Raw genomic sequence first — 25,812 nt, 5'->3', positions numbered from 1 at the left:
GAACAAGGTCCACCAGGCAGGGCTGGCTGGAGGACTAGAAGTTGGGGATGGGGAAGCAGGGCCAGCTAACCTCAGAGTTGCAGCCGCAATAGGCTCACCCCTGGCCTGGGCGCTCTATCCCTCTACCTGGGGAGGGAGGGCCTCACCTGTAGGAGGATCTGTGGTAGGGTGGCATTGGCCGTCCAGTATTTCCGTCTAGTCCAGGGGTCCTGGGCCCAAGCTCCTGGCCCCAAGGCCGTTCTCCAAAGACCTGGGCATGAGGGGTCTCCCCCGGCCCAAGCTCTTGGTCTTGCCGCCTGAGGCCACCAGAAGGCAGGGGCTTTCTCTGTACTGTGGCCCCTGTCCTGTGCCAGCGGGGCTCCTGCTGGCCTTCACCATCTGTGGGGGTGCTCTGGCCAGAGGCCCCAGGCTCGGCATGGTGGGGCCCGTGTTGGGGCCCCTGGCAGCCGCTCATGCACTCCTGCTCTGTGGCAAAGTTATTGGCATTGCCGTGACAGCCGCCATACCAGAAACGGTTACACTGGCCCACGGAGGCGATGAAGTACCAGCGGGCAGCCCAGTCTGCACAGGAGCCATGAGCACTGGGCAGCAGGCACCGTACGGGGTAGGCTGGGGAGCAGGGATAGGACACATGTCACCGAGGTGCCCACTAATAAAGCTCCACCTGCCATCCCCTTGGTCTCAGACTTAGGAGCCAAACCCTTTGCAGTTTACAGAGCACATCTACACCCCTGCCTGGGCCGCTGACCTGGCCATGGAGGCACAAAACACTTCCTTCCACCAGAGTCTGTCCACTGCCCAGACCTGCCCCAGGCTGGGGCCACAGCAGCCTCAACCCACACCTCCCTCCCTCCAAGAGGTCAGGGAGCCCTGGGCTGGTTCCCTCCTGCCCCTACCCCCCGCCACTGGACCCCTGGAGTGTACACACACAGCAACACCAGGGCTTGACCCTGCCTGCTCAGCTCATGATGAGGTCCCAGGCCTGAGCCCCATGGCCTGTGAAGATGCCCAGCAACAGCCTACCTTTATCCCCAGGACTCTACACCAGCCTCTGAACCAGGCTCCAGTCCCCAGCCTGCGCTGCTAACTGCCCTCCTCGCCAGCATAGCCTGCTCTCTCTCTCCACATTCAGATGTGAACATGGCTGCCCATCTGGGTGTCCAGCCTCCTGTGGAGCCCTGACCACCAGCCCCAGGCTCGCTTTTGAGGACACATGATGGTCCCTGGTAGCTCCACCCATGCATCCCCTGCTCCAGCCTCAGTGATCTCCCCACCCACATTCCAGGAAGGATCAGGACACCTCTGCCCATCCCAGCACTGACCACCCTACACCATCTCTGCCTCAGGAGAGGGCTGGCTCCTGGGCCAGGATGGGCCTTTCTCCTCCTTGGAATCCACACCTATAACCTTCCCTGACTCCCACAAGCAGCCAGGCAGCCTCAAGTGCAATGTGTTGGATACAAGAACGATCAACACTGTTCTCTGGTCTGGCACCTAGTGGGTGCCCAATAAATGTTTATGGAAGAAATGGATGAAAAACTGAGACAGTAGGAAGGTCTTTGGCTCTGGGTGGGGGCTGGGGACACAGTTGGACCAGAGTTTACCCACCAGGAAGATGAGAAGGGGGCATCCACTCACCGTAGCTGGGCTGGCCCACACAGCCTTCCCCAAGGGGGCCAGCTGCAGAGGCCACATTGTCATAACAACAGCCAAACTGGGAGCCCCTGCACTCTCTGGGCTCATTCTGCTGGGCCTGGGGTTGGTGGGCCTTGGGGGCCTGGGGAGGAAGCCCAGGGTTGGGAAGTTCAGAATGGGTCTGGTTCTTGATGAGGACTGGGCTGCTGGGGCAGGAGTCAGCAGGGAGGAGGCAGGCAGTGGCAGGCAGGGGGAACAGAAAGAACTGTGAGCCCAGGGTATATAACCCCTGCCTAGGGGAGATCATCAGAGGCCAGGAGAACGTTGGATACATTCCCAGACCCAGCCCAGGACTATCTCTGAAGCCCTGTGCCCTAGAAAGGATGGCCCAGGTTGGCAGGGCCCTCCCTTTTCTGAAGCCACAGGTGCAAAGATACTGGGTCAGTGGCACTAAACAGGGCTGAACTCCTTCCCACCCACTCCACCACCCCATGTGTGCCAGATGCTTACCATGGAAGCTACTGCTCTCAACCCTGGTCTGCTCCTACTGTTGTCACCGCTGTAAGAACTTGTGCAGCCAGCATGATAGGGTCCCTCAGCCACAGACACGCCATCAGGGCAGCACCCGTACCTAGGCAGACATTGCACAGCCCTCCCTCACTGCCCAGCCCTGACCCCCACCCTTCCAGGAACCCCATGCCTGAGCTTCCAGCATCCTAAGACCCAGGCTCTTTGCATAGGGGGTTGACTAGGTGAGGACCTGGTGGGAGAGGGTGCATCCCAGCACAGGGCATACCATTTTGTGTGCCCCAGCCTCTGCCTACATCCACCAATACATTGCAGGCACCAGGGAGGACAACAGTAACACAACAAGCAGAGGCTGTACCCCTAGTGACTGACAGATCCTCAACTCACACACCCACCACAAAACCAAGAACGGGGAAATTGATCTGAGCCTGCCCAAATATCAGGTTCCCTGATATTTAGTTTACATTCCATTTTTACAAAATAGCAGCAGATGGGAGATGAGGCAGAAACGGGGGTTCAAAGGAACCCACCATTTATCTCACCTCCACCAGCCAGGTGTTGGGAAGGAAGATGAGAGGAGGAATGTATCAAAGCACCTTCTGCATACCAGCAATCTGTGATTTATTCCATCTTCACAATAACCCCACCCAGTGGCTGTCACGGATCCCAATTCTCAGAAGAGGAAGCCAAGACCAGAGAGGTTAAGTAACTTGCTCCAAGTCACCCAGCACACAGCTGGTAAGTGACTAAGCTGGGAATCACCCCTAGGCTGCTGGGCCCAAAGCCTGTGCCCTTAGCACCCCAGACCCTGAGGGTGTGGGTACATGCTGGGGACATGTCCAGGGCAGGCCGTGCAAAGAGGAGAACCACAGGGAGGATATTTGGTGGGGGTGGGATGGCTCAGCCCCTCTCTGCACAGCTGGAGTGGGTAAAGTTGTCAGGAAAATTGTTAGGAATTGCTCAGCCTTTGTCCAGCCTTTCCATTGGGTTCCAGAGCCTGGTTGGATCAGAGAGCTAGAATCATACCCCATGGGCCTTCTTAGAGCCTCATCAAGAGGAAGCCAAGTCCCCAAGATTGCACAATCAAGGCAGCTCAGAGACAAAACCTTGGGAGTCCTATTCCTGAGCTCTGCAAACCCACCCCACCCCCTTTCTGACCAGAGACACTGGCTCCCCCTTTAGCCCCCAGCCTCTACCTTCCCTTGTAGTCCTGGTAAGGAGGAAGGGCTGCCTCTAGCACCTACCTGCTCTGCAGACACGAGGTGCTGGGACAGCCTTGCCACTGTGGCCCAAGAGATGCAGTGTAGCCATCGGGGCAGCACCCATGGGGGCTTTGTCTGCAGTCAAGGGACCCCGGGCTAGACCTCAGGGGCTGCCAGTGTGGGAACTGCTGCAGAGAGGGAGCTGGGCCCTGGGCTGACAGGTGGGGGCCCTGTTCTTCTCTGGTGTTACCCAGGGCTGAGGGTTGCTTCTGGGCTGCCCACCACTGGCCTCTGGAGTCTAAAAGAAGAGGAAGCAAAAGACATGCTGATGTGTCCACCTGGCTCCTCACCCTCCATCCGTGTCCACATGGGGCCCACCTTCCTCCAACCCCCGCCGTTCCCCCCACCCCCCCGGCAGACCACTCTCCCCTTGACTATGGTTGCAACCCCACCCTTGACCTCCAGCTCCAGACACCATCACTCAGACAGAGATGAGAGTGCCCTGGCTGGGGCTGCGACTGAGCTTCTCACCTGAGGCAGGGGACTCCTGAGGGCCCACAGGCATCCAGGGGTCTCTGGGGCGGGTGTGCGCATCCTGCACGCTGGGGACCTCTGCAGGGAGCCAGGCAGTCAGTGTGGAGTGCAGAGGGAGGGAAGAGAAGAAGGGCCTGAGTGGTGGCCAGCCCTGACCACGGGAGGGGCCAGGGAACCCAGCACAGCAAAAGGGAAGATGGGCAGGGCCTGTGATTTCCTAGAACCCCCTTCCACATTTCAGAGTCTTTGGTCTCACAGAACATGTAATGTTACATGTTCCGCAAAAAGAAGGACCAGATATAAAATTAGCCTCTATGCTATGATCCCAACTATAGGAAACAAAAAATGGCATGTACATTTTTTAAAAATTGGATTGATGAAAAGACAACAATATAATTAAAAAATGATCAAAAAAATTAGACACTTCTCCAAAGAAGATATACAAATGTCCAACAAGCACATGAAAAGATGTTCATCATCATGGATTATTAAGGAAACGCAAATCAAAGACACAATGAAATACCACCACAGCCACTAGGATGGCTGTAACCAAAAAGACTAAAATGATACACTAAATACCACCAAATTGCACACTTCCAATGGGTTAGCTGTATGCTATATAAATTTCACATCAATAAAAAAATTCTATAATAAAAAAATCAGATTGAAGGATAAAGGGATGGAAGGAGACTAAATAATGAAAAAGCAAGTATAGCAAAATATGGATTATAGAATTTAGATGGTGGGTACACGGCTGCTCGCTGTACATTTCCCTCAACTTTTCAGCATGTTTAAAATTTTTCATCTCATCTAACTTGGTAAATTTACTAAAAATCATTGTACCACTAGAATGGATGATTTTTATGGTATGTTGTATTTAAACAACCTCAATAAAGTTGTTAAAAAGATTTTTTCATCATAAAATGCTGGAGAAAAATGTAAAAGGTTGAGTAGAGAAAATCAGGACAACAGTTTTTTTTTTTTTTTTTTTTTGATGCATAAGAGAAAACTTGCAGGACATACCCTGAAATGTTCATAGTGAAAGTTTCTGTAACTTTGGGGGGTTTTTTTGGCAGCTGTCCAGACAGAGATGGAACCTTGGATCCTGGTGTTATAAGCACCAGCAACTGTAACCAACTGAGCTAGCTGTCAGGCCCCTCATAGTGAAAATTTCTGGGTGCTTAAGGAGAAAGTGGGGGAGGTCCTTTCTTTGTTAATGTTCTCAAATTTTCCACAATAAGCATATTACTATATAACAGAATAAAGTTATAAAAAAATGAAATAAGTAAATATCCCATTCCTGCATGGATTACATCTTGCCAGTCACCAGGAATATTAATAACAATTGGGGATTGGAAGACTCCAATAGATATGTGGTAAAATATGTTTTAATTGTATTTATCATACCAGGGTAAAGCCTGGCACAAGGCTGATTCAAACTCTCTCCCCAGATCTACCACCTCCCACACACAACCCCCCACGTTCTCATCTGTATGTGCAGTCCTCAGTCTGGGAATTTCTGCCTGCTGTCCCTCTGTCACCTCGAATTTAAAAGCATCTCTGCCAAGCCCGTCCTGCTGTCTGGCTCCCCATTGTGTGACTCTTCTCTTCCATTTCTTCAGGCTTCACTCGGAGTCCAGGACCCCTCTGCGCACACCCTGCGGGGCCATGCCTGCTGCGTTTCCAGGCGTTTCCACTGCCCTGTCTAGCGCTCAGCTTTCCATATTCTGCTCTCATGGGCTCCTGCCTCCCTCCCATCTCTCTCCACTTCACTATGACCCTCAGGGATGGGCCAAATTTGTCCTCCTAAATAGCTTTCGTGGTATCACTCTTTAGCTCCAAAATTGTCAATGGCTCCCCTGGTCTATTAGATCAATTTAGTTGGAAGCTGGAAGCCGGAGGCCTGAGGCCTGAAGCCTTCCAGCATTGCCCCAGCCCTAAGAGCATTACCTGCTAGGGACCTCCTTTCACCCTGGGCTGAGGGCCAGTTTGGGGGCCCTTTATTGGTCTCAGAGCTGCTGAGCCCTTAAAATGTGGCTAGAGTGACTAAAGAACTAAGTTTTAAATTTTATTTAATTGTAAACAACTTAAGTTGAAATTTTAAAACTGATACTTGATTCATTTATGGGAAAATATTCAAGTATGTTTGGAACAACCTGGGCATGTGAATATACTTTTTCAACTGTACATTTTTTGAAACCTAAATATAGATGAAGTATTCCAGTGAAAATGTAACATCTGAATTGAGATGTGCTGTAACTGTAAACCATGCATTGGGTTTTGAAGATTTTGTTTTAAAAAATCTTGTAAAAGAGAATGTAAAATATCCCATCAATAATTTTTATACTGATTACATGTTGAAAACATTTACACTGGGTTAAATAAAATACATTCTTAAATAGAAATTCACCTGTTTCTTTTTATTTTTAACCTGGCTCTAAAATATTTAAAATGACATAAGTAACTAGCATTGGAGACACCGTTCTAGAGTCTAGAAAAGAGGAGGCAGAAGATCAGCTGGGGGTCCACTCAGACACCTGTCCCTCGGCGGGCCCCTGCACCATGGCCCTGCCCCCCCACACCCGTTCCCCTTCCTCCAGGCACACGGCACTACAGCATTATGGTTTCAGTATCCAAAGTACTAAAACCACCTAAATTTGAAATTATCACCCATCATGGACTTCTGTGGAACCCCTAGAAATCATGAGACTGGAAAATGTTCACACACAGTACAGCTATTCAGAGGAAAAAACAGATACAAAATTACACACACAAGGAAATACACTAAACATTAATCTCATGAGTGGATGAGATTAAGGGCAATTTAAATTTTTTGCCATATACTACTTTTCTAATTTCTCCAAAATTTCCATAATGAGCATACATCATTATATCATTCTAAAAATAGAAATAAAAGTTATTTTACAACTCAGCCTGGCCCAAAACTCTCTTTTCCTTTCCCTCCTTTCTATGCGAATCCTACTAGCCCCTGGGGCAGGCTCAAGGCTGCCTCTTCCAGGAAGGTGTCCAGGGCTCTGTGGAGCTGAGTGCCTCTGCCCAGAGGTGGAGCCCTGAGGGTCTTCCTGCCAGTGAGCCCCGAGGGCCAGTCCCGGGCTGAGGCACGCAGGGAACCTCTGGATGGTTCCGGAGCCTGAGTTTCCCCACATTGCCTCACCACTACTATCCACCCTTTGTTTACGAAGCAGGCACTGTGCCATGTGACCCACCACAAGCCTGGAAAGTCACTCTTTTTACCCCATTGTACAGATGGGAAAACTGAAAACCACAGAGCAGAGGGATCTACTAGCCCAGGGCCACACGACTGTCAGTAATGGAGTGGATTTGAACCCATGTCTGGTTGTTAGACACTTGCCACGCACCTCCATCGGAATCCTGCCCCCCCTCTCGAGGTCCCTACAGCTCACAGGCCCCCCATCACTGGCAGACCCATCAAGGCCAGACCCAGCTCTCTGCAGTATCAGAAGGCCACTCCCCTCCCCACCCCAACTCAGCCACAACCCACACCTGTCCTCCATGTCACATCCTCACACCACGGAAATGCTGGCCTCTGTGCCCTTCCTCCTGCAGGTCCTCAAGCCTGGGATGCCTCCTTTTCCACTGGTCTGGAAAACCCTCTCGAGAGGGGGAGGACAGAGGCACAGCCACGCGTGAGGATGGTCTTTCCTGGACCTCCCCTGTCCCTGCGCACTCAGTCACTCAGTCATTCAACGAACATTTACTGAGCACCTGCCATGTGCTAGGTAAGTTCTGTGGGGGTAAAAAGAGGAAAAAGGAAGTCACGGGCCCAGCCCTCGAGAAGCTTGTAGCCCTGACACACTGTAGACAACCACAGCAGTGCAAGGAAATGGACAGTGACACAGAAATGACAACATACTGTGAGCGGGAGATGCTACTTCTGAGTAGAGTAAAACAGGGCTCGCTCGTGAGGTTGCACGCGAGTTGGGCTTCACGGATGGCAAAGGCGTCGGTGGGAGAGATGCGGGAGAAGGGTGGCCCAGGCGCTGACATGGCACAGGCCCAGGCTCAGAGCTGGAAGTGCTTTCTGGGCTTGCTGTGAGTGGGAGAGAGGCTGGGCTGGTCTCCCCCCTGCCCCTCATGTCCTTACCCTGAGGAAGGTGGCAGGGCTGCGTGTTACAGGGCTCCACGTCTGAGGGCTTTGACTGCTGCAGGCTGCTGCAGTGGCTGGGTGGCCCAAGGGCACAGACCACCTGTCTCCTCCGGGTGCCTGAGCTGCAGCTTTTGGAGCACTGAGGCCCATGGGTGAGAGTGGGGAGAGAGAGACCCTGAGGCTGGGGGTGGGGGTACCCACGAGGAAGAGAGGAGGGGAAGGTGCCCAGTGACGTGTGTCAGATCCAAGGGCAGGGCTCGTGTGCCTATCAGAGACCCAAGGAACCAGGGCTAGGCAGCAGGTTTGGGGAGTGCACTCACTAGACCCCAGGTGCCGACACGCCAGGCCTGGTCACTGACGGGGGGACAGTCCTCATGCACACAGGGCTCAGTGAGGGGTGGCTGGTCCTCCAAGGAGCATGCCATGGCATCAAGCAGAGACCCCTCAGCACCCCGGCAAGTGACGCTCCTCCTCCGGCTGCCAGCGCCACAGCTGACAGAACACTGCAAGGACCAAGCTGTCAGCAGGAGCTCACCCCTACCCAGAGGAGCCATGCCAGTCGGACAGCTGGAGGCCCACTGGCCTGATATGAGGGCAGCACTCTACTGCCCACATCCTGTTGCCAGGCCCAGTCACTCCCCTGAGGTCACACCAGCCTGTACCCTAGCTGCTGACATCAGGCTGAGGTGTGTTTTCCACATTGCCTCCATTGCAACGTGAACATATGCAGGTGCTGAAAGCACTGACTGGCAGCCCTAGACACTGTCAGCCCCTCCCTCACCCCCAAACACTGTGCCCAGGCCAGGCCATTCCTGCCCTGTCCTGGGGTCCTGGAGAAGGAGGAGGAGCCCTGGCCTGGGTTCCAGGTATGTGCTTCCAACCCCAGCCTTGGCCACAGCTCCCAAGGCAATGTGGTAGGCCACTTTACCCTCCAGGGTCTCAGTTTCCAGGGCAGAGGACAAGCCTCCCAGCCCTGCCCTACTGCTGCCCCAGGCCCAAGGCCCAGCTTCTGTTTTCCGTGCTACCGCCCCAGCCTGATCCAGCCCAAGGGCCTCACCTCTCCCCAGGGCTCTGTGCTCCAGGCTGCACAGCGCTGCAGGTTGCAAGCCTGCGTGGTTGGGGGCTTCCCAGGAAGGCCAGCACACTCGGCCTCCTCAGCCGCCTCCTCGACACCAGCCCCATCGGATGAGATGCAGTAGACAGAGCGGGACTGGGAGCCACCTCCGCAGGAGGCTGAGCAGGGCGCCCATGGCCCTATCTTCCAGCTGGCAGGGAGTAGGAGTCGGGTAAGGTAGGCCCAGGAGTGGGGCAGATGCCCAGCATGAGGGGGCACCAGCCGTTACACACAGGGGTGGGCTGAGGGCCCCAGCCCTACCCTGGCCTATCTTCTGAGCATCCAGGCCATGCAGTGGGGGCCAACGAGCTCTGCACAAAGGCCAGAGCCAGTGCTCCCCAGCATCTCCCAGCGTCTCAGCCTCCTGTCCTCGCCCCGAATCCTCCTTTCTCCTCACCAAGTCCCCTTCACCTCAGTCAGACTCCATTCCTTCTGGGTCTGACCTCAGACAGGCATTTTCTTGAGGGGCTGTGCTCACCTGAGCATGGAATGGCCCCACCAGATGCCCCGCCACATCATGCAAAGCCAAGCCCACCACCATCTCATGGGGCCAGCCGCCACCAGGGCCAGGCGGTAGAAGGAACTGCGCCCTCCCTGCAGGGAGCCCACAGATTACCTGTTCCCACACACACGCTGGGCCCCAGCAGGGTGCCATGCTCCGGGCTGGTGCAGGTAAGAGGTCCTTTGTGCACGAACAAAGGCATTGCCAGTGCCAACAAGCCCTGTGGCCGATCCCTGGCCTACCCCTTGGCATCTGCTGAGCCAAAGCCCCTGCCAGCTCAGATGACAGGGACTCTGGTGACTCCCCTACCCTTCCACCACTAGCCTGGATGTCTGAGTACTGCATGGGCACATGAGGGTGAGAGAACAGGCCTGGGCCTCACGCTCAAGTCTTGTCACTGCCTCCCCCAGTGACAGATGCCACCCCAACCTAGCTATAGCAATGGGGAGCCCTGTGCTGCCCAACCTCTTTGCTCTACACCCAAAGTGGCTGAGGGACCCCACTTCCTTCCCACCCAAGTTCTTGGGCCCCACCATGGGTGGAGGGAGTTGGCAAGGGCCTCACCGCTTGGTGTTCGGGCATGGGTGAGGGTTGCAGGAACGATGGTCAGTCGGCCGTGGCTGGTGCTGGCACATGTGGTCGGGGTAGGCCTCATCGTCGATGGTACAGAACACCAGGCGGGACTGGTGACCTGTGCAGAGGCCCGGCCATGGCGGACGGCCAGTCAGTCAACACTCACCAAACACAAGCTCTGGACCAGGCTGCATTCTGGACACATCCCGCAGGCCATCTCAATTAAGTCTCAAACAGCTCCGAGGCAGGTGTCATCATCCCCAATTTACAGATGAGGAAACTGAGGCTCAGGGAGTTTTAGCTGTGAGTGACAGAGCCCCCTCCGACAGCTGGTCCTCAGCTGCAGGCCTGGTCCCCACTCTGCACCCCTCCCCGCGGCCTGTGCCCTCACCTCCACCACACTCGGTGCTGCAGTCGCTCCATGAGCTGTGGCTCCAGCTGAAGCTGAGTCCGGGGGCACCCAGGGGCAGGTGGTACTCGTAGTGTACACCAGGGTTGGGCTCCTGGCTGAGGAGCTGCCACAGGAGGGTCCCCATTGAGGTCTGCTGCCAGGTTCTCCCCACCCCTCACCCCCCGCAGTCCCCTTGCCAGCCTCAGGCCCAGAGGCACCCAACCCACCTGTATGCAGGGCATGGTGGCCTCTTGCAGACCATGTGCAGCCCATTTGCCATCTAGCCTCACAGCCCTGCTCACCTCGATGACAAGGGGCTCTGAGATGGGGCCCCGGGCCAGGAGCCGTTCAGGGGCCAGGTCCCCCTCAGCACCCCGCTCGTACTGCAGGACGGTGCTGGCCACAGGCAGGGCCCGGGCTGCCTCGATGGTCCAGTGCCCGTTGAGGTAGTATTCCCCGCGGACGTTCTTCACCGCTGCACGCAGGTGAGACAGCCCCAGTCAGATGGGGAGGACGTTCATGCCTCCCCCTGCAGCCCCAGACTCACCCAGGAAATTCCTGCTGGCGGCTGCCTCCTCGATGTGGATGCTGGTGGCCCCCACGGGAACTACAAGGATCTGGTTGTACCCTGATGGGGGGAGGGGGAAAGGATGCTGAGCTGTCCTTCCCCCGACGTCATTCAAACCACGGGAAGGAGTTGCCCCTGAGGATTCCAAGGCCACAGCAGCACAGCTTGTGGTCAGGGAAGGTAAGTGGGATACAGGCAGGGCTGGGTGGCTTGGGGAACAGTGTTCCTGGCAGAGGAAACAGCTCACGAAGGCCAGAGGGTTGGGAAGGCTCAGGGTACCCAGAGCAGACTGGGAGGGAGAAGGGATGAAGACGGCATCGGGCGGTGAAGTGTGAGATCAGGCTGGACAAGTAAGCATGCATCCTAATTCAGGTGGGCACACGGGGGGCTCCTGTGAAGAGTGCTGCCTCCATCCTGAGCCCAGGGGGCTTTCAGACACGATCTGGGATGGTCAGACCCTCTGGGTGCTGTGAGAGCTCCTCAGCCAGAGCGTGGGACAGGCAAGGAAGGGGCAGAAAACAGGCCCTTGTCTGAATAGTCTGCAGACCCCCGGAGGCCCCCAGCTGTATCCCCCACTGAGACCCCCACCTCTGCGGAGGTCATTGGCATCAAAGGTGCCCGTGACAGGGTAGCAGGTTGTGCCATCACCACCACACTGCAGACACTTGTCCTCCTGCTTTGATGAGTCTAGCTGGTGGTCACAGCCGACGACCTGCCAGGCACAGATGAGGGGGAGAAGGGAGAGAGCAGAGGGAGTGGTGGGCAAACCAGGATCTGAGCCCTGGCCGGCCATCCTGACGCCAACGCCTGCGCAATCCAGGTAGGACAGGGGTCCTCAGGAATCACTCAGAAGCAAGCCGGGGGTGGCCAAGTAAACCTCGGATGTGGCCTGTGGCTGACAATCCACCCATCTGTCTGCTCAACATCCATCTCCCCTTCTCTGGTAACAGCATCCCGTTTTCCTTTGGGGGCCACCTCTCTCCCACAGAGTTTGGATGGAACTCCCCAAACGTGGATTTGGGCAAACCAGCGGGTTATATCCCTTGCTCAAAGAGAGTGCACCCAACCCAAGACAAATCAGAGGTGGCCCTGGGCTGCTGGAACTCCTGGGAAGGAGGTCCTCTTTCCCTGGAGCCGCCAGGCCAGTCCAGCAGAAGCCTGGAGCTGCTGGTGGCTGTCTTCACCCCTCACAGGGACAGCCTGCCTGATCCTGATACTGACCCAGAGGAGAGAAAAGCCAAGAGGTGAGAAGAAAGAGATTTTCAGCAACAACATTCAAGCACTTGCAGCCACCCTTCAATGGGGTTTGTTTTGTTTTGTTTGTGCTGAAGTCAGTTTTAGCCAGGTATTTGGAACATGCCACTCAGAGGGTTTCTCTTATCTTGGGGCTAGCATTCTCAGAGGAAAAGGTAAGGGGGTCACACAGCGTCTGTGATGGCTGCAAGTCACCCTAGGAGCTAGGTTTGGTGTCCCGGGGGCTTGAGAAGACACCAAGCTCATGATAGCCACTTGGCCCTGCTGGTGCTGGACAGAAAGACACTTGCAAGAGGTTCCCAGCCAGCTCAGAGAGGAGAGGCTGGGGCACCACTCACCCGGCAGCGGCCATCCACACAGACATCCCTTTTGCCAGGCTCACAGGGCGTCCCATCTACCACGGCCTCCCTGTGCTTGTAGTAGAAGTTCTCCCCCTTGGGAATGCAGTTCAGCTCACATTTGTTGGGGGCTGGAGTGGGCAAGAGGGGAAAGCTGAAATCTCAAAGTTCCAGGGTGCCCCTCCCCAGGGCCCAAGGCCTAGCCTAGCACCAGCAAAGCATGGGCAGGGGCTGGAAGCTGGGAGAGAAAACCCTAAAGCAGCCGCCAACATGGCACAGAATCCCACCCCATCCCAGGGGGAAGGGCCATTCTCCATGAAACAGCTGCAGCTCTGGGGATCAAGTCAAAGAAAGATCTCAGACTAGGGAAAAAGCCATATACTTAGAGGTCTACCTCAGCATTATTTATAGTAATTTAAGTGTTAACAATAGGCTACTGTTTAAATAGATTATCTGTCAATGGAGTATTATGTATCTTGAGTACACAGTTAAAAACGAAGAAAATGGGCTGGCCGGTTTGCTCAGTTCATTAGAGTACAGTGTTATAACACCAAAGTCAAGGGTTTGGATCCGTGCACCAGCCAGCTGCCCCCCCCCAAATGTAGAAGATATACAGTTATGTGGCAAGATGCTTGTAACACAATGCAAAATGATAATATGTAATAATTACAGGTACGGAAACATAGAGAAATAGAGAGAAAATAATGCGAACAGGGCTAGAATAAAATGCTAACAGTGATCCTGTGAAAGAGGTGTGGTTAGGGTAATTTTTTTCTTGTCTTTTTTTTTTTTTTATCTTTGTCGTGACCGGCACTCAGCCAGTGAGTGCACCGGCCATTCCTATATAGGATCCGAACCCGCGGCGGGAGCGTCACTGTGCTCCCAGCGCCGCACTCTCGCGAGTGCGCCACGGGCTCGGCCCAATTTTTTCCTTGTTTTAATTCGGATATTTATCTAAATACTATAGACACACTGTTTAAACAGCCTAAGACTGCTAACAGTGTTACAATAACGTTCACAACAGGGAATACATCCTTCTACTACTATTCTTTTCAGACTTTCCTGTGTCCCAATTTTTCTACAATGTGGATATACTTAAAATTACTTTTAACGTATATATCCACCTCGGGATCCAAGAGGAGTGCTGAACGTCAAAGGGCCCCAGTGGAGCCACCCCATAGGTCAAGATCCCCGAACACACACACCCTGGCATAGAAGCCTTCATTGATTTGGAATCCAGGGTGCATGCAGTTCCCAGGAGTCATCTGCAGCGGGCAGCAAAAACTAATACTCAGAAGGATTCTCCTAAAGCATCTTCTGACCCATCTAAAGTGTTCTAATTACACACGTTAGTGGTGTTTGTTTTGGTTTGTTTTTCCTGAACTGTATTTCTCTAAATATTAACGACCTACACCCTCCTCGAGGTTACCCAGACCAGCTCCTCAGGCCCTGATCCTCAGTAAGTGGGATCTTGCTGGGCCGGGCCGCTTCGGCCCCTCCAGCAGCTTTCCCAGCGGGGCACCAGCCCTGCCCCCGCCGCTCGCCACCGCCTCCTCTGCGGACACGGGACGCGTCAGATAGCAGGCCAGACAAGAAAGGGCTCAGAACGGTGTAGACACGCCATGGCTTTGTCTGCAAATACACACGGAGGGAAAAGAGGATCCGGGAAGACCTCCGGATGACCTCAGTGTTGTGCTCCAATGGCACGTGCTAGGAGGACTGGCGACTTTTTTTTAGTTTGACAGGGGATCTACAGCCCGGCAGTAAGAACAGCCAGGCCGGGGAGGCGGAAGGAAGTGCAGGCGGGGGCGGTGCAGGGGGCGGTGCGGTGCGGGGCGGTGCAGGCGGCGCGGCGGGGCGGTGCCGGCGGGGCGGGGCCAGGGGCAGTACAGGCGGCGCGGTGGGGCGGTGCCGGGGCGGGGCGGTGCCGGGGCGGGGCGGTGCCGGCGGGGCGGGGCCGGGGGCAGTACAGGCGGCGCGGTGGGGCGGTGCCGGGGCGGGGCGGGGCCGGCGGGGCGGGGCCGGGGGCAGTACAGGCGGTGCGGTGGGGCGGTGCAGGAGGCGGGTCGGTGCCGGAGGGGCGGGTCGGTGCAGGGGGCGGGGCGGGTCGGTGCAGGGGGCGGGGCGGGTCGGTGCAGGGGGCGGGGCGGGTCGGTGCAGGGGGCGGGGCGGGTCGGTGCAGGCGGTGCCGGGGCGGGGCGGTGCCGGGGGCGGTGCAGGAGGCGGGTTGATGCCGGGGGCGGGGCGGGGCGCTTACCGCCGTAGTAGGGCAGCCACCGGTATCGCCTGCCCTGGAACTCGGTGCCGTCGAACTCTGCACACTGCTCGGCCCGGAAGTCGCGGGCGCCTTCGGGGCAGCTCTGCGGGCCGGAGCGGGCGAAGTGGAGGTCCGCGTCCCGGGCCCGTGCACTCCCCTTCCCTTCGCGGGGGCTTTGGGCGGAGGAAGGTGCTCCCCGCGTACCCCTGCCGCGGACCGACAGGAGGGTCCCCGCGCCGGGCTAACAGCCGGGGAGGGGGTCGGGGTTTGTGCCCCGCCCCGCAGGCTTTACCTCCGTGCGGCAGGAGCGGTGGGTCCGGGCGGGGCCCACGCAGCTGGAGCCTCCATCTCTCCTGCGGACGGACGAGAGCACCGGGAAAACCACCCGTGAGGAGGGGGTGCCTCACACGTAAACCCACTCAGGGAGGTGTGATTAGCCCTGCGTTTGTACTTGGGAGAAGCAAGACTCAGATGCCTAACTATCCTGTAGTTAACTCCAGACCCCTCTGCCTCTTAAAGCAAATTTCCAGAGAAAACCAAGTTCTGCCCTTGGAGATAAAATAAGATGTAATATATACCCGCCAGGTAAGGTTACTCTGCGACTTAAGGAGTAAATAAGTATAAGGCACTTAGAATAGTGCCTCCTCTCTCTTCCTCCTCACACAGGGTTCCCAGGAACAATGAACTAACCAACCACTGACAGGAGACGTTTCATTACCCTTTCTCTGTACCCCAACACTCTACGACCCATCAGAGTGCACAACACGTAGTAAGTGCTTAACACATCACTCGAAGTGGGGAACATCTATACTTAAAGAGGCTGAGGGCAAAGAAACCACAGGAGTTAGGGATTGCCGGTTGAAGATTACTCATTAATTCCACAAAAACTTACTGCACCTGCCATAGGCCGGGAACTGCATTAAGAGCTAGAGACTCAGGGAAGGATGAAGCAGTCGTGCTCCAGCTCCTCCCAAATAAGGCTGAGTGTGGGAATCAGAGTGTAAGTACCCGGGAAATGATGTGATTTTCCACAGCCCACAGGTGCTGCTTCCAGAATGAACCTGTTGTTTAGTGGGTTCTACCCGTGTGGCCCAACACTGGCCGGTGACACCCAGCAGCCAGCCTCCCTTGCACCTGCCTCTTTTAACAAGTTGGCCCATTTTAGTCTCCCCTACCTCTGGGAGTAGCAGGGGCGCTCCTGGAAGCTGATGCCCCCTCCACAGGTCCGGCTGCAGGGGCTCCACTGGCCCCAGGGACCCCAGGTGTCACTCTGCCGCCTCACCTTGGGAGCCTGCAGAAGAAGACACGCTTAGGAGCATGAGTCAGCATCACCCCCTCGTAGTGTGAGCAGAGTCAGCATCACCCATTTGGAGTCCCCACAGGGGGAATCTGTTAAAGAGCCTGGGGTTCTTCCCTCTGACGTCAGCCCTTTAGGACTCAGCAACATGGCCAAGATACACTTATTTGCAAAATCATCCAGCTTTCATCATAAGGAGCTGAGCGCCAGGCCTGGAGGTGAGGCAGCTGGGAAAAGTCTGGAGTTCCAGGGACCGCCTAGTGGAGGGACCCTACAGCCAGGGCAGGGCGAGGGCACAGGCATTTGTGGGTCAACACTGATGTGGGGGTGGGGACCCTAAAAGAAAAGAAGGAGGAGAAGCAACATAAGACAGGGCACACAGCTGTGTCACTTTGGGCCATTCACCTAACCTCGCTCACCCATGGTTTTCTCATCTTTCAAGTAGCCACCACCAGCAGCGTCTCCTGGGCTCCTACTATTTGCCAGGCATGGTGGAGAAAGTCAAGCTGGGGCAGAGAATTTCTCCCCTGACAGTCATATGCCCTCGCCAGTGCAGAATCTAATTTTGAGAACCAAGATGTCTACAAAACTTCCTTGAATGGGAGCCCATGGATTATCAAAATGAACCCTTCCAAGATGGAGATGTAAAAGGGCAGGGAGAACAGGGCATGTCCTTAGGTGGGGGCTCTATCTGTGCAGCGAATGTCACCCGCAGGCAGTGCCATACTTCACCAAGGTCTAGAATGGAAAAGCCACACCAAGCCTTGTTGCACCTGCTTGTGCCCTGTGTGATCTCACTTCCAGAAGTTTCTGTAGCTCTGGCCTATTAAACTAGGAGCTTAATCTACTCCTGTGTGTGTGTGTTGGGGTGGGGGAAGAGTTGTGGTCTCTTCCTGCCAGTCTGTGGCAGACTCCCAGGAGTACCCCAATATCCATCCCCCCTTTTCCCATTGTGAGAAAACTCTTAAAAACTTGACTCTTAGCTGGATACCTGGCTGCTCAAAATAAAATTAAATAAATAAATAAATAAATAAAACATTTCCAAGACTTTCTGCTGCTAACTGTGGCTACATCACTAAGTTCTCATCAATGAGATATAAAAGTGTAATTCACATGTGCATTTGTCCCTTTCTTCTTCCTCCTGTACTCCTTCCTGCTGGCTGGAAAGCAGATGTGATGGCTGGAAAGCAGATATGATAGCTGGAGCTGGAGCAGCCTTCTAGACTGTGAGATAACTTGGAAATTGAGGCATCAAACAGCAAAGATAAAAGGATCCTAGAGCCTGGAGGACTTTGTGAGACAGAACAGCCCTAGACTCCTGACTCCTGGGTGTTTATGTGAGAGGGGATCAAGTCTGTCTTGTCGAGGAGCTGTTATTTAGGCCTCCACACCAGGGATGCAATCCTAAAGGATTCAGTTTCCCACCAGAAAGATCTGACACCTCACAGCTGGCATCAGAAGTCCACCTACTACGTGCACATTCTCTCATTTAATCCTCAGAACAACCCGATAGACCTCATTGCAGGGATAAGAAAAGTGAGGCAGAGAGAGAGGAAACCACAAAGGAACGAGTGGATACAAAGGCAGGTCAGCCTCACTCCAGGCCCCCGTTCCCCTCCTGGGATCGTGCTCCCACACCTGCCCCTCTGAGGGAATCAGATGAGACACTAGACTGGTCCTAAGGAGCTGGACAGATATTAAACTTAACTTTGCAATTTTGCTGGGAGGCAGATGGTGTACGGTAAAAATGTCCCGTTAGCAGGAAGGAGACTTTATTTGTGGATGTCACCATGTAAGAATCTCTAGGGAAAAAATTATTCCTATTTTTTAGAGAAAGCTCACAGAAAGAAAAGCCATGAGCAACTTCACAGATCCCAGGTGAGGAGGGAGGGGTACTCATCTCTAACACCCCCAATACCAAAACCTCTGGTTAGCCTTGTTTTGTAACAGAACCTAGAACAAACCACACTGTTTGCTGAACCACAAAACTAAGAAGGGAGGGCTGGCCAGACCAAAGTTCTTAGCTTTCACTTTTTAAAATCATCTACTCTGGTTCTAACTGGGACAGAACCTCCAAGCTTTTGAAACCCTTCACCCAAAATATCAAAGTGTTCTCTCAATGAAATTTAAACTGAAATTTACTTGGATCAAGTTTCTATTTTAAAAGAGAAGATATTGAGTGGTGGGAGTGGGCGGTGACTTTGCAGGGACAGCCAGCAGTGCAGGCTGGGACACAGGCACCTTCCCGCCCCCCCCCACCCCCCACCAGCACAAGGCCTCATCACCACAGCATAAGAATTTAGGAAGTGGCCCCAAGGGGCTGCTGCTTTCTCCTCCTGCTGACCTGGGCCTGATTATTAATTATACCCTGACCAAGGCCTGTTCGGGGGGTCTGTCTTGGCTCCTAAGCACAGCACAGCTCCTAAGCCACACCTGGGCCTCCCCAAATCCATCCTTCCCTGGGGCTGGGCTGGGCCAAGGCACCAAGGGCAACCCTGCCATGCAGCCACCTCATGGCTGTAAGGGTGAGGTGGGGAGGACTGGCTGGAACACAGGGGAATGCAGATGACCTTTTATCTTTGTAAGGCAGGCGGGATCAAGGAGACCAGTCAGTCTGACCCAGAGCCTTGCTGTCTACTACTCCACACTGTCTCTCCGAGGAAAGAAAACACATTCAGTCACGAGCAGCGGGAGCACATTTTGTTTCTCTCTAATTACCCAAACCATGAGCTGCATGATGGGCTGAAGCCAGAATGAGCTGATGCAGCCTGACCTCACCATGGGCCTGTCCTCACCTCTCTTGTCTGCTCTCAGCACTCCACCCATTCCTCCTCCAACTCTTACCTGGAGCCCCTTCCCTGTTGCTGTGCTGTTGCCAGGGAACCAGCTGCCCAATGTGCGCGCACATGCGTGTGTGCATGTGCGTGTGCATGAGAGAGAGAGAGAGAAATGTTGGTTCCTTTCATCTGCATGAAAACCTGTGGGATGGGCATTATCACCCCCAAATTAGAGGAATCCAAGGCTTGGAGATCTGCATAGTGTCATGCAGCTGTTACAGGGTGGCTCTGGGATTTCATCCTGGGGTCTTGACACTGTCACAGGGTCCTTCCACCTGGGCTTTGGGTTTCATGCAGCTGGGGCACCAGCACACACTGAAGAACCTCACAGTGTGGCATTTAGGGAACAAGGTCTGTGGGGTGGCAAAGGTGACTGTAGGAAGCTGGCAGGTGGTGGAGAGGACATGAGGAAGGACAGCTGTAGCCAACCCTCGCTCTGACTGTGGCCTGTGTTGGGTCCACGGGAGTGTCTAAGCCCACTGCTGACATCCATTCCGACCTGCCCCACACAGCCCTGGTCAGAGGAGCCCTTCTCATCCTCAAACCACATTTCCCCCACCCTTCCCAAGGCAGCAAACAGTTTTGTCCTTTCTCTCAGACTTCCTGCCTGCCTCACGGAAGGTGGGAAGGACTGTGCATCTCCCCCATGGAGAGCTCACCAGGGCAGGGCAGGGTTTGGCTGCCTCTGTGTCCTCTATTCAGCCAGGCACCAAGTGGGGCAACACCTAGCTCTGCAGACCCTCTCCTCTCCAAAAGTGGGTCCTGCAGACTAGAAGATTCTCTGTACATCCTCAGGACCAAGGTACTTTCTTCAGAGAGCCCTGTCCTTTGGGCCCACGTTAATGAAACAGCTATTCTTTTGGCTTCCCATATCCACTCTAAATTTGCACTGATAACTCCATATGTGACTATTTACATTAAAATTAATTAAAATCAAATAAAATTAAAACTCAGTTCCTCAGTTGCACTGGCCACATTTAAGTGTGCTCAGTAGCCACATGGACCCGGTGGCTACATACTGGACCGCAGAGGTACAGAATATTTCCATCATCTCAGAAGGTTCTAGTGAACAGTCCTGCTCTAGGTGCTAACCCCAAGGGGCAAGGAAATGACGAATACCCCAAACCTCTAGGCCAAAACATCCCAGCTGAGGGACATGGTGTTTGGTTCCAGGCAGATGGCAGGTGGGATGGGCCACCTAACCTGAACCTTGGCTGGTCCCAGCATTGCCCCGACCTGACCTGTTCTTCCTCCTTGGAAGACCACCTGGTGGGATGGGGATCTCCAGCATTAGCCGGGACTCCGTGGAGTGCGCCCAGCACTTTGTGAAGGGGGAAGGCTGCGGAAAGTGGCCATCCCTACACACTGCGTCCCGCAGCTCCCGGCACCCGGCGGGGACTTCAAGGCTCCACCCCTTTCTGAAGGATCTCAGGGGCCGCGGCAACATCCCATCTTCCCCGACATTGCCCCTTTCCTGGGGATGTTGCAGCCCCCGCACCCCCTGTGTCCCCTCTTCCCCTGCAGGGTCCAGACCCCGCTCCGGGGACGGCGCAAGGCGGCACTCACCGAGAACCCGGGCGCCGGCTCCAGCAGCAGGGTCAGGAGCAGCGGCAGCCACATCTCCGCCTGCCGGAGAGTCTGGGGTTAGGGCGGGCGGCAGAGGCGGGTCTCGGGCCGGGGTCCCGCGTGCGACGCGGGTGTGTGGGCGTGTCCCTCCCTCCCGTGGCCCGCAGGTGACCGAGACTCGCGCAGGGACCGCGGGAGCGCCGTGATGTCCGTGCAGCTCACACACGTATGTTGTCACACGCGTGACAACTGGCAGAAGTTCAGGAACAAGCTGCTTCAGGGTTCCAGAGGAAAAAAGAAAGGGCGATTAAAAACACTTCTATGTTGTAAAACGGAGTTCAGAATCAAAGCAGTCAGGCTCACTTTTAATTCAATAAGACATTCTTTTTTTAAAAGCCACTATATCGGTTGTTTAAAAAAAATCTGTATTACGAGTATTTAAAGAAAATCTCTGAAGACACTTTAAAAACTCAACTTAAAAGCTATAAAAATCTTAATTGTATCCTATTTTAAACCCAAGCCATTTTGCTCCTTTGCATGAAGGTGGGGAAAAAAACACGAGCATTTCTCTGCACAGGGAAGCTCCATATGCAGCTCCACAAGCAGGGTGTGTGTGTGTGTGTGTGTGTGTGCGCGTGTGTGTGTGTGTGTGTGCGCGCAGTGTCTGTGTGGAGTCTGGTGTGTGCACACGATGTGTGTGTGCAGTGTGTGCAGCGTGTCCGGGTGTGTGTGTGTGTGTGTGTGCACGCAGTGTCTGTGTGGAGTCTGGTGTGTGCACACGATGTGTGTGTGTGTGTGTGTGTGCAGCGTGTCCGGGTGTGTGTGTGTGTGCAGTGTGTGTGGAGTCTGGTGTGTGCACACGATGTGTGTGTGTGTGTGTGTGTAGCGTGTCTGTGTGTGTGTGTGTGTGTGCGCGTGTGTGTGCGCAGTGTCTGTGTGGAGTCTGGTGTGTGCACACGATGTGTGTGTGCAGTGTGTGCAGCGTGTCCGGGTGTGTGTGTGTGTGTGTGTGTGTGTGTGCAGTGTCTGTGTGGAGTCTGGTGTGTGCACACGATGTGTGTGTGTGTGTGTGCAGCGTGTCCGGGTGTGTGTGTGTGTGTGTGTGCGTGCAGTGTCTGTGTGGAGTCTGGTGTGTGCACACGATGTGTGTGTGTGTGTGTGTGTGCAGTGTCTGTGTGGAGTCTGGTGTGTGCACACGATGTGTGTGTGTGTGTGTGTGTGCAGCGTGTCCGGGTGTGGTCTGGTGTGTGTCAGCGTGTGCGAAGCATGGTGTACTTGTGTTCAGCCTCTGTACACACCGTGGAGTGCGTGCGCGTGTGTGTACATTTCACTCAGATAATGACATAAGCAATACGCACCGTTCAGTAAGAAACATTAAATAAGTACTAACTTGTACATTTAAATTTTAAAATCTGTTATTCTACCAGTATAATCTCTAATTTCTTTAAAGTACAAAATGACTTCAGTTTACAAGGATGAAACAGAGAATTTATAAGCCAAATTTAGCAAAATGTAACCTGGCACAGTTAATGACGTGTATACTCGTTAATTTGGCACAGTGATTCATTTAGTCACTGTTTCCACTTTCAAATCAGATTCCTGGGCCGGCCCGTGGCTCACTCGGTAGAGTGTGGTGCTGACAACACCAAGGCCACGGGTTCGGATCCCATATAGGGATGGCCGGTTAGCTCACTGGGTGAGCGTGGTGCTGACAACACCAAATCAAGGGTTCGGATCCCCTTACCGGTCGTCTTGAAAAAAAAAAAAAAAATCAGATTCCAGGAGTCAGCGGGGGTGAGGGAGGCGGTTTGCTGCCTCCTCGCCGTCCGCCCCGCCGCGCCCCTGCCCGGGCTCGGTCGGGAGCAGCTTCCAGGACCGCATCGGCTGCAGGGGAGGCCGGCGCTACTGCAGAGCCTCGCTCGAGGGCCAAGCTCGGCAGTAGGTGACAGGCCTGTGGGGCGGGGTGAGCGCAGCCGAGGGAGGCTGAGGACAGGACCCAGGAGAGAGGAATTTTACCTACAGTGGCCACTGGCGCTCGCACCGCCGCGGCAGCTGCACGGGACTGCGACCCCGTACCCGCGATTCCAAAGTCCCGAAAGCCTAAAAAGTTCAGTGCTTTTCAGCTCATTCGGTGGCAAACAGCCCCTGCCTGGGTCTGGTCACTGGGCCACTCGCGGGCCGGGCGGCCTTGACGTCCCCCTGCCGCCTGCCTTGGCGGCGGGGGTCGGGGGGGGGCCGAGCCCGGCCGCGCCTGTCCCCTGGGGCTGGCCCGGGGCTGCCTCCCGCACAGCCGAGGCCCGCGCGACGCCCTTCCCGAGCGCCCCTCAGGTCGCCGCTGCCCCCGCGTCTGCCCGCCCTGACGCGGCGCCCCGCATCCCTACCCGGGGAACGCGCCCAGCGCACCCCGAAGGCGGAGGGGTGCCTTCCCCATGAGAGGTCCGCCGGTGGCCCGGCAGATGCTGGCCGCGGCGGGGACTCCCGGGCTCGGGCGCTCCAAGCTCCTGGCCCTGGCGGTACCTCCAGGGAGGGGACACATTCGGTCTTTGGCGGCCCTCGCCTCGGCGACGCGCTGGGAATGGCAGGTCCCTGAGGCGGAAGGCGCGGGCCCGCCCAGCCCCCGCCCCGGCGGCTCTCTGCGTGTCCTTCCCGCCGGCGACCTCCCACCCAGGCCGGAGGACGCTCAGGGCTGAGCGGTGACCCGGCCCTGCACCCACCTCGGCGGGGAGAGCCGGAGGTGGAGTCTCCTCTGGGGCCCCCCACTTTCTCCGACACCGCAATTGCCATGAGCCAGGAGGGGCAAATTCCTGCAGAAACCCCGGGGTGCGCCGTCCCCGCTGCCGGTTTCCTGCCCCTCCGCCTGCCTACCTGTCCCCGCGAGCGCTCCAAGCGCAGCGCCGGCCCGGCCCGGGAGCTCACGCCCGCGGGGGTTGGACTTTCTCTCCCCGCGGCTGGCTGGCTTCGTCCCGCCCCACTCCCACCTCCCAGCCCTGCTGACACCCATCCCCAATCCCTGTGCGAGGACAGTGCCCCCGCGGAGAAGTCCCCATGGTGACTAGAGATGACAGCGCCTCCACCCCCTTGGGTCTGTGCCAAGGCTTGGCTTATCCTCCACTCTGCGGCACCCGGTTTTTCCTGTCTTGAGTCTGCGCCAGTCACCTCTCCAATCCCATTTCCCCCTGCCCAAGCCTTCCAGTTCTGTGCCAAATCCGCTCCTCTCTGTGCCTGCCCTACACACAACACACCTCCACGTGCTGCCGCCTCCTTCTCTTCCACCCCGGAATTCTGTACTTGCTGAGTTTCTTCACACACGCGCTGTTTCCCACCCCCCAGCCAGCTTTTTCCACTGTCTAGCATGCACTCTCCCAATCCTACCGTGCGAACTCCTACCCATGCCTCAAAACCCAGGTCAAATGCAGCCTTCTTTTGAAGCCTGCTCCCTCATTCTGTCCCTGTCTGCTGCTCTGGGTGAGAATCTGAGTCTCCCTAACTCAGCTGTGAGTCCCCCAAGGATAAGGCCTGCGTCCCCATCACCTGTCCCTGGGGCACTAATAAATTTAAATTCCTTTCCTGGTTGTCCTTTTTCTAAACTAAGGCACTCCTTGCCTGCCATCCCTTTTTTTGAAACTGGAATTCACCCATCCCTAGGAAAATGGCCCTGGCCCTGGGCACAGGGGAGTTGGAGAGGTCACAAAGGCCGGTCCCCTTCCTCAATTCTCTTCTGCCATCAGTTCCTTGCCTGTCTGGGCACCAATTACTTCTCCCCTGGCTTCATTTGGGTAAAGAAAAGTCACGAGTGGGGAGCTCAGTCCCTCTTCAGACCCCGCACCTCTCAGACCTCCTACAGCTCATCTCCCCGAGCCACCATTAAAGCATAAACATTTGAAATCAGGTTCCTTTCCCACCTATCAATGAAGAGAGGAGGCGCAGCAGCTGTGGAGCAGGGGTCCCTGGGGAGTTGTGTGAATTCTTAGGCAAAGATAAAGTTTGGCAGAGAAAGAGGAGTGGAATTACCCAGAGCCACTCTAGAAAAGGAAAATAGTTTCTTCTATTCAAAAAGCCCCACTCTCTGCCCCTACCAGCTGGGACTTTTCTGAGCTTGGTCAAAGGTCCCCTGTTAAGTGGGAGGAAAATACTTCTCCCGCTGCCGGGTGGGGGCAGCTGAGGCCCAAAGAGTTCACCTTCTGATCTTTCCTGTTTGTCCTATGATCCCTTCTTCTCAGACACCCAGACCCATGATTTCTTACCCCTCACCCAGCTGCAAGAGGGTCCAGAGGTTGGGGAGGCAGAACCCACACACCATGTCAAGGGGCAGCCTTGGACCCACCAGCCAGGCTCTACTAATCACTGGCTTGAACAAGAACTTCTCTCCAAGCCTCAGGTTCTCCTCTGCCTACCTCAGAGGGACATGGTGAGTACAGTACCCAGCACATAACTGGTATGCCAAAATATGGTGGTTTAGAAAGAAGGTTCCAGAAAAAAGCATAAGAGCTTCCTTCCTAAGTAAATTCCCCTCTGCACTGGCCCTATGCCACTCACTGGCTGCACCAAAGACTCCCTTCCATTTGGGGGCCGGGGTAGCTTGGTGGGGCAGAAGGAACAGAGCCCTTGGAGGCCAATGGAACTGGCTGGACACCTGCTCTGTTTCTCACTGTGTGTGACTCGGTCAAATCACGTCAACTCTTGAACCCTCAACATGCTCATTTGAGCCTCCCACAGAAGCCGGTGGAGTAGAGAAGGAGCTGGCTTCCATAAGGCTCCTACTAGGTGCCCCATGCTCCCCACACCTGCATCCTCAGTTCTCTACATTTTGATCACTTCTGCAGATTGCAGATTCAGGGACAAGGCCAAGAAAAAAGTGGCCAGATCTCTGTGAGGTTGGGATGGGATGGAAGGCTGGAGGGAGGAGAGGGAGCAAAACCACAAGAGCCTCTGGGCTCCCAGGATTTACCTCCTCCAGGAAGCCTTCCCTTGCACCTGCGCTCCAGGGAGCCAGGGTTTGCACTAGCACTTTTGAACTACGGCAGTGAGATCTTTGTCTCTCTTTCTCCCTCTATATTGTGAGTTTTGAAAGGGCAGAAATCTATCTT

General features: G+C 55.3%; 1 protein-coding gene across 4 annotated transcripts in view; it reads right to left on the bottom strand.

Annotated features, from left to right (window-relative positions):
• PAPLN (papilin, proteoglycan like sulfated glycoprotein) overlaps positions 1 to 25,812 on the bottom strand; it is a 43,685-nt gene that overhangs the window by 12,323 nt on the left and 5,550 nt on the right. Inside the window, exons 1-20 of one of the 4 annotated variants that reach the window (XM_063091883.1) lie at positions 22,742 to 22,812; positions 20,726 to 20,999; positions 16,201 to 16,316; positions 15,318 to 15,378; positions 15,026 to 15,128; positions 12,769 to 12,899; positions 11,765 to 11,888; positions 11,156 to 11,236; positions 10,911 to 11,083; positions 10,609 to 10,732; positions 10,209 to 10,335; positions 9,759 to 9,824; positions 9,086 to 9,293; positions 8,349 to 8,531; positions 8,026 to 8,167; positions 3,897 to 3,977; positions 3,408 to 3,663; positions 2,146 to 2,266; positions 1,639 to 1,777; positions 147 to 609 (exon numbers count right to left, since the gene is read on the bottom strand). In XM_063091883.1, coding sequence (XP_062947953.1) covers positions 147 to 609; positions 1,639 to 1,777; positions 2,146 to 2,266; positions 3,408 to 3,663; positions 3,897 to 3,977; positions 8,026 to 8,167; positions 8,349 to 8,531; positions 9,086 to 9,293; positions 9,759 to 9,824; positions 10,209 to 10,335; positions 10,609 to 10,732; positions 10,911 to 11,083; positions 11,156 to 11,236; positions 11,765 to 11,888; positions 12,769 to 12,899; positions 15,026 to 15,128; positions 15,318 to 15,378; positions 16,201 to 16,316; positions 20,726 to 20,779 — 2,753 coding nt within the window. In that variant the 5' untranslated portion in view covers positions 20,780 to 20,999; positions 22,742 to 22,812. Of the gene's footprint in view, positions 1 to 146; positions 610 to 1,638; positions 1,778 to 2,145; positions 2,267 to 3,407; positions 3,664 to 3,896; positions 3,978 to 8,025; positions 8,168 to 8,348; positions 8,532 to 9,085; positions 9,294 to 9,758; positions 9,825 to 10,208; positions 10,336 to 10,608; positions 10,733 to 10,910; positions 11,084 to 11,155; positions 11,237 to 11,764; positions 11,889 to 12,768; positions 12,900 to 15,025; positions 15,129 to 15,317; positions 15,379 to 16,200; positions 16,317 to 20,725; positions 21,000 to 22,741; positions 22,813 to 25,812 lie in introns of those variants that run through there. The other 3 variants (XM_063091885.1, XM_063091882.1, XM_063091886.1) reach the window with 3 other exon arrangements.

This window comes from Cynocephalus volans, chromosome 3 (assembly GCF_027409185.1).
Source record: "Cynocephalus volans isolate mCynVol1 chromosome 3, mCynVol1.pri, whole genome shotgun sequence".
Lineage (NCBI taxonomy): Eukaryota > Metazoa > Chordata > Mammalia > Dermoptera > Cynocephalidae > Cynocephalus > Cynocephalus volans.
The sequence above is the reverse complement of the archived record's forward strand: the minus strand, read 5'-3'. Positions and strand labels throughout refer to the sequence as shown.